Source organism: Diadema antillarum, unplaced genomic scaffold (genome assembly GCF_040938485.1).
Source record: "Diadema antillarum isolate AM-2024a unplaced genomic scaffold, OU_Dant_1.0 seq00000597_RagTag, whole genome shotgun sequence".
Lineage (NCBI taxonomy): Eukaryota > Metazoa > Echinodermata > Echinoidea > Diadematoida > Diadematidae > Diadema > Diadema antillarum.
In genome coordinates, this window is record NW_027271528.1 from 1,267,567 (window position 1) to 1,281,275 (window position 13,709).

Sequence of the window (13,709 nt, forward strand, 5' to 3'; positions counted from 1 at the left end):
CTTCGTACAAACTCCATTTGCGCTAAATTTGGCAAGTTTCTGTCAAAGAAATGATAGGTTTGATATTGACTAAAAGCAGACATCCTCATGATGAGAATTTTAATGTCATTCTCAAGGTGATCTCGAGTGATGCTTTATCTTAATTCTTTTTTTTTTTCATCTGATATTTCCTGATTACAGATCCTGTTCAAAAAGTGGCACTAGGGGTGTCAAACCTGCAGAAATCAGTCGGTAAGCATAAAACGAGATCTTGTGTGAGATGATTGACCCATGCACACGGTAGATCAGAGTCTGATCCCGGCACCGTTTCATGAAAGTTGTCAGTGATTTAACAAGATGTCAGTCTCTGACAATTTCAGCAAAATCCTTGGTTTTGATTGGCTGAGAAGCTCCGGTCACTGACTGTTACTATGGTGATTGTCAGAGACTGACAACTTGTCAGGGCTAACAGCTTTCATGAAATGGTGCCCTGAAGACAAGTTTTCTTTCAAAACAAATCATCAAACTGCTTGCAAGTGGTTTGAAAGTATGAAGTAAAACAACAACAACAACACTTCGGAAACAATTTAGACTGTGCTGCAGCGTGTGCAATGTATGATTTAGTTGGACATATAAAATTCACCATTCAAACAATAATACTTGTGAAGTAATTTGACAGATGTTAGCCATGTATTGCATTCATAATGTGTTTAGATTCAGATTTCATGAAAATTTCCAATTACTGTAAAAGTGGTTTCTTTCGCGGTGGTTTTATTTTCGCGCTTTTCATGCTTTGAGGATTAACCTGCTATTAAGCAGATATCTCTTGTTTACAGCTGCCATGTGTATTACGCAACAACAAAAAATAACAACAAAAACTAGAGAAGCACTCTGAGAGCGCAGACCTCCACCAAGCAGCTCATTTTCACCATAAATTCTTCTTCCACAGAGATCAGTGATATCCACCCATACATATGCATGCTGAAAATCGCATGATTTACCAATATGGAAGCCTTTTGTTACATCATCAACTTCCAGCTGCGCAGCGCCTCTCCTTTAATAGCAGAAACTAGAGCACACACTTTAGTGCATGTATGCAAACCTTAAAAAATGCGCAGCTTGAACTCCCAAGTTCATTGACCCTACCTGCCAAAATATCAAAAACCCTTCATAAAATCTATAAAAAATTCCTGGATCACCACCAAAATTTAATCATTTTTTTCTTGTGTCATTCTCAACCTCTCCTGCAAGTTTCATCCAAATCCCTTTCCAACGTTTTGAGTTATTTTGCACACAGACAAACAAACAAACTGACAAACGAACCAGCATGTTATGAAAACATAATCCCTTCGTTGCCAGAGGTTATAAACAGTGTTTGTGAGGGTAAAGTGTTGAGTGATAACATGTGCAATGTGTTTTTCAATAGGGAAACGAAAAGTTTGACTATCGTTTGTTTTTGTCTTGGAAAGACTATTGGACCAAACTCTGCGGCATGACCCTCTATGAGCAGTCGCCGAAGAGCGCCCTCCTTGGTTTCGGAAATGGCCAGTGCAAGTTAGAGCTCCAGGACCAAGGTGGTGCTGTGGATCACAAGACGGCGTTCGGGAGAATAGCTTTTGCTTGCCCGAGGGAACAGGTACGCCACCTTCATCAGTACAGTCAAACCTGGATCTGTAGTGACCACCTATAAGGGAGACAAAAATAGTGGCCATTGTAGACAGGTCATTGCTATAGACAGGTTTCGAACATTTTGTATGTATCACATACATGTATTATCGTTGCATACATACAAAGTGCATACATGTACATGTACGTGTATAATTTGCATGTGTTTCATACACTGAACAATGCTGTTATTGATTGCGTTATTGCACACTAGTGTGCATATACAGCAAGCAAGCTTTACACAAGTTTATACTATTCCTGAATGGCGGTTGACTACACACAGCATCGGTGATCATTTAACTAACTGTTTGCCACGCTTGCACAGCACAGCATCTAAAGCAGAAAAACATAATGAACTAGAGAAGCACTCTGAGAGCGCAGGCCTCCGCCAAGCAGCTCATTTCCAGCATGATCATGTTCTTCCATACATCAGTGATTTCCACCCATAAAAACGTGCTGAAAGTCGCCCGATTTCCCCAATACAGAAGCCTTTGTTACTGTAAGTCATCAATTTCCAGCTGCGTGGGGCACCTCACCTTAGCAGAAACTAGAGCACGCACTTTAGTGTGCGTATGAAAACCTCAAATACGGGCAGCCTGAGCTCCCAAGTTCATTGACCCTACCTGCCAAAATATTGAAAATCCTTCGTGAAATCCATAAAAATTCCAGATCACTACCAAAATTTGATCATCTGTTCCTTGTGTCATTTTCAACCTTTCCTGTAAGTTTCATCCAAATCTGTTCACAACTTTTTGAGTTATTTTGCACATGGACAATCAAACCAACAAACCAACAAGCCAACACCGAAGAAAACATAACCGCCTCCCTTGGCGGAGGTAGTTATATACGCTTGGCTACATGTTGCCGCCATATACAGTTGAAAATTTATGAAATTCCTAGCTGTGTTCAGATGATTCATCCAAACTTTACCTAATTGTGTAAAGTTAGCCATCCCCTACAAAGTGCCTCGGTCATACAGCAAGGCCATGGTGACACAATAAAAATTGAAGAGATTGAGTTATCTCTAATAATTGGCAGTTATTTTCCAGACATATGGGCCAATTTGCAAACGGAGTGCAGTAGGAGGTAAATCACAACCCCATATGTGACAAAGATTATCAGTGGCTCTTTTTTTTTTGTCGGCGAATAGAATATGATAAATACAATAATTTATTCCATTGATATCACTACAATAGCATTGCTCTAATGTTCAGTAAGGGTTGCCATTTGTTTTACATGAGAATGATCTATCGTGGCTGGGTATAACATATTGTGTCAGACTGACATGTCATTTTTGTATGTAATCACTGATCAGTAGTTGAAGTACTTAAAGAGTAAAAGCTATCAGGCACTAAAAAGCCTGTGGTGTATGATAATGATGTATGTGACACTAGCATATCGTTGCTGGGGTGACAAGACCTTGTATCTCAAATTTTAGTGAAAATGACCTTTTTTTTATTAAAGGTCAGATAATCAGTTAAGTGCTGTCCTTTCCAAATCCTACCTGTCTTACCCAAAAAATAAAGCCACCACGGCATGTCAAAGGAAAGGCTCTCCCATTTGATACAGTGCTTTGGCTGCCATGTTTTTTTGCTCTCCTGAACATTTGACATTTTGTAGAAGCGAGGTCTTTTCGCCCAAGCGACAATATATTTCTGCAAATACATGTGCAGTCACTCTTTATTTCTGACACTCCCAAGATACCATTTTTGCCTCCATTATTCTTTTCCCTTGGATCCATGAATGTAGTTGTATATGCTGCTTTGAATCAGGAAGAGCTGTATAATGTCATCCCTTGAGGAGTGACGGGAGTTCTTTTCCTATTAATGCTGTTGGAAAATAATCATTAAAGGACAAGTTCACCTTCATAAACATAAGGATTTAGAGAATGTAGCAATATTAGTAGAACACATCATTGAAAGTTTGAGGAAAATCAGACAATCCGTTCAAAAGTTATGAATTTTTGAAGTTTTTGTGCAGTACCCGCTGGATGAGAAGACTACTGCAGTGTATGAATAACTTAGATGTCACATGCGTACAACAATATAAGGAAAATATAAAGAGAATTTCACAAAATTCCATCTTTTGAAAAAAGTACACATTCCCCTGACTCGTTACCGACAAATGTTATGGGTAATATTATTCCCCCTGCCTTTAGAAAGAGGCAAGTCAAGTGCTCTTTTATTATGCGAAAAAAGTGAAAATATGTTGAATTTTCTTTTACATTTTCTTTATACTGTTGTACGCATATGACTCACAAGCTGTAGTAGTCTCCTCATCCAGCGGTTCCAAGACAAAAATTAAAAAAATTCATAACTTTTGCATCGATTGTCCAATTTTCCTCAAACTTTCACTGATGTGTTCTACTAACATTGTTGCATTTTCTCAATCCGTATGTTTATGAAGGTGAACTTGTCCTTTAAATCAAGAAAACATAGTGCTGGTAGACTGTGCTTTTTGTCAAGATGATTGGCAATGTGATATTTTTTGACATTATACAGTCCTGGGCGAACAGTACTAATACTGGTATGTTAAATAGCAACAGACAAGCTTTAAATGGCATGAATGGTGTTTGGAATGTACCAGTATATGTCAGGTATCATGGTAAACCTCCCTCCCTGACCATTTGTATTTGGGAATATCTCTTTTACTGCATTACTGTTATCAGTGGTCATGGTGTTACTGTAGAATGGACAAGTGCACATATACACACATATACACTCACACATGTATGGATGTACATGGACGCTTGTCTTTTTCTTCTTCTAAATCAAGCACAAGTTTTCTCCAAAGGATAGTTCTGATCAATACTATGTTTTTGAAGTCTTTGTTGATTCTTTAATGAAGAGAAATTGTAATATGTAAGTGCATTCATGTATTAATTAGTTTGTCCATATCAGATATTTTGCATGTTTTCTTTTTCACTTTTTTGACGCAATAATTCAAGAAATCGTAAGGCTGTGGGGTTTTTTTGTAGCTGTTTTTGGATGCTTGCATATTGTAGGCAGTGCTTCCATGTTCATTGTCTTAACTGTCCTCATTTCAGCTTCCAGGCATTGAGGCAGTCAGTAAGGAAGGTGGACACACCATTCTCACACCACTGGTCAGCTTGGACACACCAGGCAAGGCCACTGTTGAGGTGGTCATTCTCGGTGACCCGGTGAGTCTTTCTGAGATTAAAACTGGTTACCTGCTGCTTTAACCCTAACTAGGCCGGGCTATTTAGGTAGATCATAGAGCCAGGGGGGGGGGGGGGGGGGCCTCCCAGGCCCCCCCTCCAGATCTCGGCCGTTGACCGTGCGATCGCGACGAAAATTCGCACACACATTGCCTATGACGTAATCTAAACTACCACGAAGTTAGATTTTTAAAAAATTATCATTTATGCTTAACTCTTAATGTGCCAGGCCCAAAACCCCTAACGTGCCAGAGATTTTTAGCCAGTGCTCGGAAGCTCCGAATCTGGATAGACAGGGTAATTTCAAACTGTCATATCTCTGTAATTACTGCTTGTTTTGAAATGTTGTCTGCACAAAAAATGTGGAGAAATGGTAATTCTTTCGTGCCATGTCGTCAGTTTGCAGTAATATTTATCCTAATTTGAAATATTGCTGAAAGAAATCATATCATAAAAAAATTATTAAGAAATTTTGGGTAGCATGAAAAGGAAGAATTAATTGTGAATTTTCTTCAATAGAACGTGTGTTTGACTCTGTGACAAAGTTTTAGATATACATTTTTTCTTTCGAATGATACCACATTTGTCAACTAGAGTCGTATACTTTCAAAGATATTCGCAGTTTGTTTTGCCCAGGCAATTTACTTTTTTGACCGAGTAGTTCATTCCCAAACTTTGGTTATTTAGTCCCGGTTCCTCTTTGAGAGTAAAGGTAATTGTCCCGGGTCTTGGAGGAGAGTCTTTCCACTCTTTTATCCATTTGAGCAGGAAGTGCCAACAGTAATCCCTCTTTTGTTAGTGTGAGGGGCGAGCGTGCCCTATTGAAATCGGCAGTCCTTTGTCGGTGAGGGGCTCGTTCGCGTGCGAGCCCATAGTCACAGGCGGAGATAATCCGAGGATGCCTTGAACAATGTGCTACACTGTCGGACCAAAAAATATCTTATTGACAATGCGGCGCATGCCTTCCTTATTATTTCATCAAAAGTCTACGAGTAATCGATCAATGGTCAGTTCCTTGTTTTGCGTAGCTACCCACCACCAAAGCGATCGCGGCATGACTAAAGTGTAACCTTAGTAACTTCATAACAACGACGCGTGTTTGGCTCACAACAAGCGATTTACTCACAGCACCACGAGGACAGCCGCTGAAACCTGCAGTTGAAGCCACGTGCTTGTTGCGCCTAGCGCTGGTTGAAACCAGATACGTGGAACAAAGTGGAATTTGAAAATATAGCACTACACATATCTACATAATCCTCATTCTGAAACGTTCACCAGATTTTGAAGAGCAATCAGACCCTCATCTAGGTCTAATATTCCCGCAAACTGTATGCGAACATCGTTTTGTAGGAATATGAAATTCTCAAACTAATTAGTCTATTTCAAAATGAAGGACATAATGGCACACAGACCAAGAACTACACATCCATATGAAATAAACAAAGGTTACTGATAGTTCATTTGCGTGCACTGCAGTGCGGTGATTCGGGGGGGGGGGGGGAGGCGTAAAGAAAGGGAGAGAGTGATTTTTGGTTTGCGTATTTCTGAATATTTCAAAAGATTTTGATCGGTAACAATATCATTGTTTACTGAAATTATTTTGGAGCTTAGTGAGTTTCATTTTCGTATCGCACCAATATTATGACCATGTGAAAAAATCTATTACTTTGCTTTTTGACGTGATCGGTACATTGGGTGTTGGGTAACACTTACAAACAGAATATCAGCGATATTAGAGGTATCCCAGAAATTGTACTTCACTTCGGAAAAGTGTTTTGATGCTGGACCTTCGCATGACGGCAGATTCATTTCCCGACATTTTAACCGCTAACGTCTCACAACCTTAGTAATATCGGAGAAAACTGCAAAATCAGAATGTAAAGTCTAGCACTCATCCGTCGCGAAAGTCATGCATCCACACATCAAAGAATATGATCAAGTCAAGCACGCATCCTTATGTTTTGAAAAAAAAAGAAAATATATATAAAATTGTTAAACATTATATGATTAGTATGATCACGTTATTTGAGGTAAAAAAAAAAAAAACATGAGGGAAAACATTTGAGGTGCAGTAAAAACTAAAATCTTTCCAACAAAATTACCATGATGCAAAATGACAGAAAGAGAGAATCAAAGGACTTCAAAAATCATCGTACCCGTGTAGCAGCTATAAAGAAGAAGGCAATGCTGGTAAGTGGGATTGAGCCGCCGGGGCAACAAAATATCAAGCAAAGAAACAAGATGTCAATCAATCAAACAAACAAACAACGAAAAGAAACTACAAACATAAAGACAACCTTTAGAAACTCTGCTAATGTGGGCTTTTTTGATGTCATTATCTCTCTTTTGAAATTACGTCTCCTTACTCGCTAATCGCTCGTGATTAGTTTACGTTATTCAGCAGTATAGTCAATACAGCTATCTTCTGTCGGAAGATCTGAGGCGCTTTTCTTATTGCTGCTAATTCTGTTCACTACACGTCTTGTAACTCGAGAGTGTCATCTTTTCCTCTAGCAGAAACAGTATTTACACTCTATACTGTCGAAGTTCAGTCGTCCCGGTGTAGCGTAGAATGCTAGCTTCATTATTCATACTTTTCTTTATCAATTTTTATGATTTCGATCACTGATCGTGCCTTTGCATAAATCAAAGTATGTGCTCTGTCTCCCCCTCTCTTTCTCTCTCCCTCACTCTCTCTTTATATCTTGCCCCTCAACTTCTTCATTTCTGATCGTTGACTTGTTATTCACATTAGGCATAATTGACTGTGAAGTTACGATAATCTCAATGTCAATAGTAATCACTATCGCTGCAAAGGAAGGGGAAGTTTTCGCCGTCTGATTCATGAGTTCAATTAGATACACTCAATGATGATAATAATTATACATAATAAATGAATGCATGTACACGCCAAATACAGAATGAGCTGTTTTTCACGTTTGTAGTTTCGTATACACCCATGCAATCACTCGTATGCTGTAGGATGCATATATGATGATGCTTCATTTCGCTACAAACTGAAGGGTTTCAAGGAATGAATGCAGAACACAGGTGGTACTGAAACTCATATTTTGTTGTGCACAGAAATGAAGCAAAATATGCTATAGGCAAAGGGAGTCGAAGTAATTCCTGTCAAAGATTAATTTGGAAACGTGTTTTACTGACCTAAAAACTCAAACCATGTTCAATAAAGCGTAGGTGTCACGCTAGTATATAAGTTTCATTCACAGGCTTCGACTATAACTATCATAGGGCTCTTCTAGTCTTCATAAAACATGTATCGTTTTCTTGCAGCTCCGCGATGCTCACTGCATTTGAAAGTCGACCGAAAGAACTCTCACAAAAGGCGAAGTTTGTATATGCTTATACTGCGTTTATTCATGAACAAAAGCTTCCTTTGAACATGCAAATCTTCACAACTTATGCTACCATCAGGGGAGGTCTCTTGAATTCTTGGTTTCTGTTCTGTACGTTGCTCTGATTGACTCTTCTTTCTTGGTAAAGACCCTATCTGCGCTAATGATAATCATTTTCAATTTTTTCTCACAGTCCGTCGAAATCAGAGGCCTTCCTTCAACACCCTGTCATTACCACATTCTTCATACAAGGTACCCCACGTATTTCAAGTACCTGTATACAGCTTGTTGATTTTCTTTTTTTGATAACAATTAGATGCATTACTGACATAATCACTTCTTGAAAAATGTACACGAAAATCGTTGGCACAATGCATACAGTCAATCCACGTTGCTATAGACATGATGGAGGATGGTTATGGAAATACATGATGTACGGACCCATCACGACAGCCACGTCCCACCGGTATCGAGACAGGAGTAATGCAACAGGAATGGACAGAATTTGAATCTGTTTTAAAAAATTGAATAATACAGAGCTAAAAAATGATAGTTTGATTTTTTTTTAAAGAACATGTGAATACCTCTAGTATCCAAAATTCACGGAAATGGGTATTGTACTACCCGCGATCTTCAATTCTGATCTGTGGTAACAGCGAGTTCTTCAGATCGGCGACGCTAACATCAAGACGGCGCAGATTCCCGTGTTGGACAATGATCATGGCTGTTGGCTGTGTCGCGCATGTTCAGAACATAATGATCTGCCTGATTAGCGTCCTCTTAGCGTTTGCGAGGCAAATCTTTAGTTCGTGTTTATACCACTGTGTGGTCAAGATGAGAGAGATGAATGGCAAGTTTTATGATTGAAACTTGTCTGTGTTCTTTCTTTCCTTTTTCTCGCAAAAGCTGATTGCTTTTCTTATAGGCTACAACAACACGGTATTATGTATCCTGAAGAAGCTTTGCAAAGCGAAATAAACAAAAAAATCTGACTGCAGCATGAAGGAGAAGCATTTTATGTTCTGCTTTACATGGTACATATTTTGTCCTATACTATTATGACAGAGAAGAAGCGCCGTCTTAGGTTATCAAGCGCAGTCGTTATAACATTACTGTCAATATATATATATATATATATATATATATATATATATATATATATATATATATACTTCTATATACATGTCGGTAGAAAAGATGAAGAAGTAGAATGGTAATGAATTTTGAAAGTCCAAATGTGCTAATAAATAGCACTGTTGGACTGTCAAAATGCAGTACCACTCTACTTGTTTATCTTTTCTTTACTGGTACCAACACGCGGACTATGAGTTTCATAATACATAATCATAATCTATATATATATAGCATACAAGGTGAAGCGGCTTGGCCTCCTACGTTGTGGGTGCTGCATTATATTCATGTGTAGGTGTGACGGGAAAGACTGCTCGCAGATGTTGCAGTAATGTTCACTAATAGCCTTTTACTCTCCCAAGCTTTCGACCGAGTTACCAGTCTTTTTCAAGGGCTTGGAACGTAAACACAAAAGCAGAAAAGCAACCAATTTGCATACATTTGAACAGAATATGGCAAAATCGTATATAAAGGTATATATATATATATATATATATATATATATATATATACATATATATATATATATTCACAACAGTAGGTCAATATAAACTCCGTTGGAGACGTAAATTTGACGCATTTTCGCCCATAGGGCTTTGTCAAGTCAATACATTTGACACTTTACGTCTCCAACGGAGTTTATATTGACCTACTGTAGTGAATCTATACTTTCTTAGGACTCCGAGAAGAAACTATTTGTTGCTGATTATATATATATATATGTATATATATATATATATATATATATATATATATATGAAATGAGAGAGACAGAGCGAGAAAGAGAAGGCGCCTTGTACAGAACAAGTGTACAGTAGCTACTTCATTATTCATCCAGGGTGAGAAGATAAGGGCATTCACGAACGTAGTTCAACGAATGTGTATATACGTGGAACATGTACGTTGAATTATCTATACGTCCATGAATGCCTTTATCTATTCCCACTCTGCATATTATGTATGTATGTATATCTTTTAAATCGACATGACAATGCTTTATTGAAATGAATATTTAATTTCTTTTCAATATTTAGTTCGTTGACATACTTGATGAAACCTAGATTTACAGCCCACAATCAATTGCGCGATAATATAGTCTGTCACAATCATTCACGTGTTTGATTCTGCTGGCAGAAAAGGTACAATAATTATGACAGGGAAAAGGTAAGGTTGACATTCGCAATTGAGGTGTTGCCAGTTCAAAACACTCATTCCCCATTAGTTTACGAGTGTTTACACACCGATATTCTTGTTTCGACGGGATATGTTCATATATTTCCATAGTTTGACCAACAAAATACTGACACATGTTTTTCGAATGTAACAAACCATGACCAAGGTTGGATATCAAGGCCTTCTTTTGTTTGAGGCGGTCTTTCGGTAGGCGCTTTCATCTATGCAAATAAGGCACTCTTATTGTATTCGCGGTGAGGTGGCGGTGGCCATGAAACATCTATTCACGCGTGCCGCGCCTTTATTATGGGCTAGGTTTTGGAAATAGGCGACACTCTTTCTTTTCAGGTCTTTCAAACGAAAGTTTTATTCTAGAGCTATAATAACCTTTGCTTATACGTGATTGGCGAAGGTATCGAACGTTGATAGTTTTAATCCTGCTATTCTATCACCCGAACTGATCACATTGACTTACATAAGAAGGGGGAAATTGCCAGTGATCATCATTTATCTCGATCGATAGTGTGATTTTTTTATGCACATGTGAATACCTCTAGTATCCAAAATTCATGGAAATGGGTATTCTACTACCCGCGATCTTCAATTCTGATCTGTGGTAACAGCGAGTTCTTCAGATCGGCGACGCTAACATCAAGACGGCGCAGCCTCCCGTGTTGGACAATGATTATGGCTGTTGGCTGTGTCGCGCATGTTCAGAACATAATGATCTGCCTGATTAACGTCCTCTTAGCGTTTGCGTGGCAAATCTTTAGTTCGTGTTTATACCACTGTGTGGTCAAGATGAGAGAGATGAATGGCAAGTTTTACGTTTGAAACTTGTCTGTGTTCTTTCTTTCCTTTTTCTCACAGAAGCTGATTGCTTTTCTTATAGGCTACAACAACACGGTATTATGTATGCTGAAGAAGCTTTGCAAAACGGGATAAAAAAAAAATCTGACTGAAGCATGAAGGAGAAGCATTTTTATGTTCTGCTTTACATGGTACATATTTTGTCCTATACTATTATGACAGAGAAGAAGCGCCGTCCTAGGTTATCAAGTGCAGTTGTTATAACATTGCTGAATTTATAATTGTATGTAAGATACATATATTTTGGTATATATATATATATATATATATATATATATATATATATATTTCTATATACATGTAGACAGAAAAAATGATGATGAAGATGAAGACTGTCAAAATGCATTACCACTCTACTTTTTCATCTTTTCTATACCTACTGGTACCAACACGCGGACTGAACGTTTCATTATATATAATCATATATATATACAACATATAAGGTGAAGCGGGCTTGGTCTCCTACGTTGTGGGTGCTGAATTATATTTATGTGTAGGTGTGAGGGGAAAGACTGCTCGCAGACGTTGCAGTAATGTTCACTAATAGCCTTTTACTCTCCCAAGCTTTCGACGGAGTTACCAGTCTTTTTCAAGGGCTTGGGACGTAAACACAAAAGCGCGCAAAAAAGCAACCAATTTGCATACATTTGAACAGAATAAGGCAAAATTATATATATTATAAAGATACACATATGTGTATTAAAATATGAATATATATATATATATATATATATATATATATATATATATATGTTGATAAGGTAGCCCACGTGTTGGCAAGATAAAAAGATAAGTAACAAAGCTGTAACAAAGTTCATGCTGTATTCACCAACGGTTTATTTCTTCACACAAATTTTCGAGCGTCTCGCCGCCCTTTCTCAAGTGTTGATACTGAGAGAACAATAACAAAATTCATTTTATTTTATTGTACTATTCATTGTATTTTTGTTACTTATCTTTATATATATATATATATATATATATATATATATATATATGAAATGAGAGAGACAGAGCGAGAAAGAGAAGGCGCCTTGTACAGAACAAGTGTACAGTAGCTACTTCATTATTCATCCAGGGTGAGAAGATAAGGGCATTCACGAACGTAGTTCAACGAATGTGTATATACTGTATATACGTGAAACATGTACGTTGAGTTATCTGTACGTCCATGAATGCCTTTATCTTTTCCCACTCTGTATATATGAGTGTATATATATATATATATATATATATATATATATATGTACATGTGTCTTTTAAATCGACATGGTAATGGTTTATTGAAATGAATGTACTTCATTTTATTACAATGTTTAGTTCGTTGACATATTTGATGAAACTTAGATTTACTGACTAAAATCAACTGCATGATAATTATAGTCTGTCACAATTATTAACGCGTTTGAATCTGCTGGCAGAAAAGGTACAATATAACAGGGAAAAGGTAAGGTTGACATTCGCAATTGAAGTACTGCCAGTTCAAAACACTCATTCCCAATTATTTTACGAGTGTTTACAGACCGATATTCTTGTTTCGACAGGATATTTTCATGTATTTCCATAGTTTGACCAACAAAATACTGACACATGTTTTTCGAATGTAATAGACCATGACCAAGGTTGGGTGTCAAGTCCTTCTTTTGTTTGAGGCGGTCTTTCGGTAGGCGCTTTCATCTATGCAAATAAGGCACTCTTATTGTATCCGCGGTGAGGTGGCGGTGGCCATGAAACATCTATTCACGCGTGCCGCGTCTTTATTATGGGCTAGGTTTTGGAAATAGGCGGTACTCTTTCTTTTCAGGTCTTTCAAACGATAGTTTTATTCTAGAGCTATAATAACCTTTGCTTATACGTGATTGGCGAAGGTATCGAACGTTGATAGTTTTAATCCTGCTATTCTATCACCCGAACTGATCACACTGACTTACATAAGAAGGGGGAAATTGCCAGTGATCATCATTTATCTCGATCTCTCCTGCGATTCAACAACGTTACTGCTTCATAATCTCTAAATACTCTATCAGTCTCTCCTGAATGAGCTAAAGTGTGCTCGCTTCTATGGCTCCACCGAGAAAACGGCGAAGGCGTGAGTTCACTGCCGAAGAGGTCCGTGATTTCATGTTGGACTCTGACTTCGAAATCGAGGATATTGTAGATAACAACTGGGAAGAAGACACGCAATCATCTCGTAGCAGTGAAAGCACAGAAGAACGTGATTCCTCACGTCTTCTCCCGGAGTTTGAAGAGCACGGTGAATCACTGTTTGAAGACTCGTCAGGCGACGAAGCTGATGGAGGTGACGATGACCACCTCAATGATCTACCTGCGCCTCATCCAACAACTCATGCTGAACC

At 38.1% G+C, this 13,709-nt stretch overlaps 1 protein-coding gene across 1 annotated transcript in view; it reads left to right on the forward strand.

Moving 5' to 3' along the window:
- The window catches only part of LOC139735791 (glyoxalase domain-containing protein 4-like), a 30,969-nt gene that overhangs the window by 6,275 nt on the left and 10,985 nt on the right, over positions 1-13,709 (forward strand). The window contains exons 3-5 of the mRNA XM_071646542.1: positions 181-231; positions 1,449-1,615; positions 4,691-4,804. Of these exons, the coding sequence (XP_071502643.1) occupies positions 181-231; positions 1,449-1,615; positions 4,691-4,804 (332 nt within the window). The remainder of the gene's footprint in view (positions 1-180; positions 232-1,448; positions 1,616-4,690; positions 4,805-13,709) is intronic.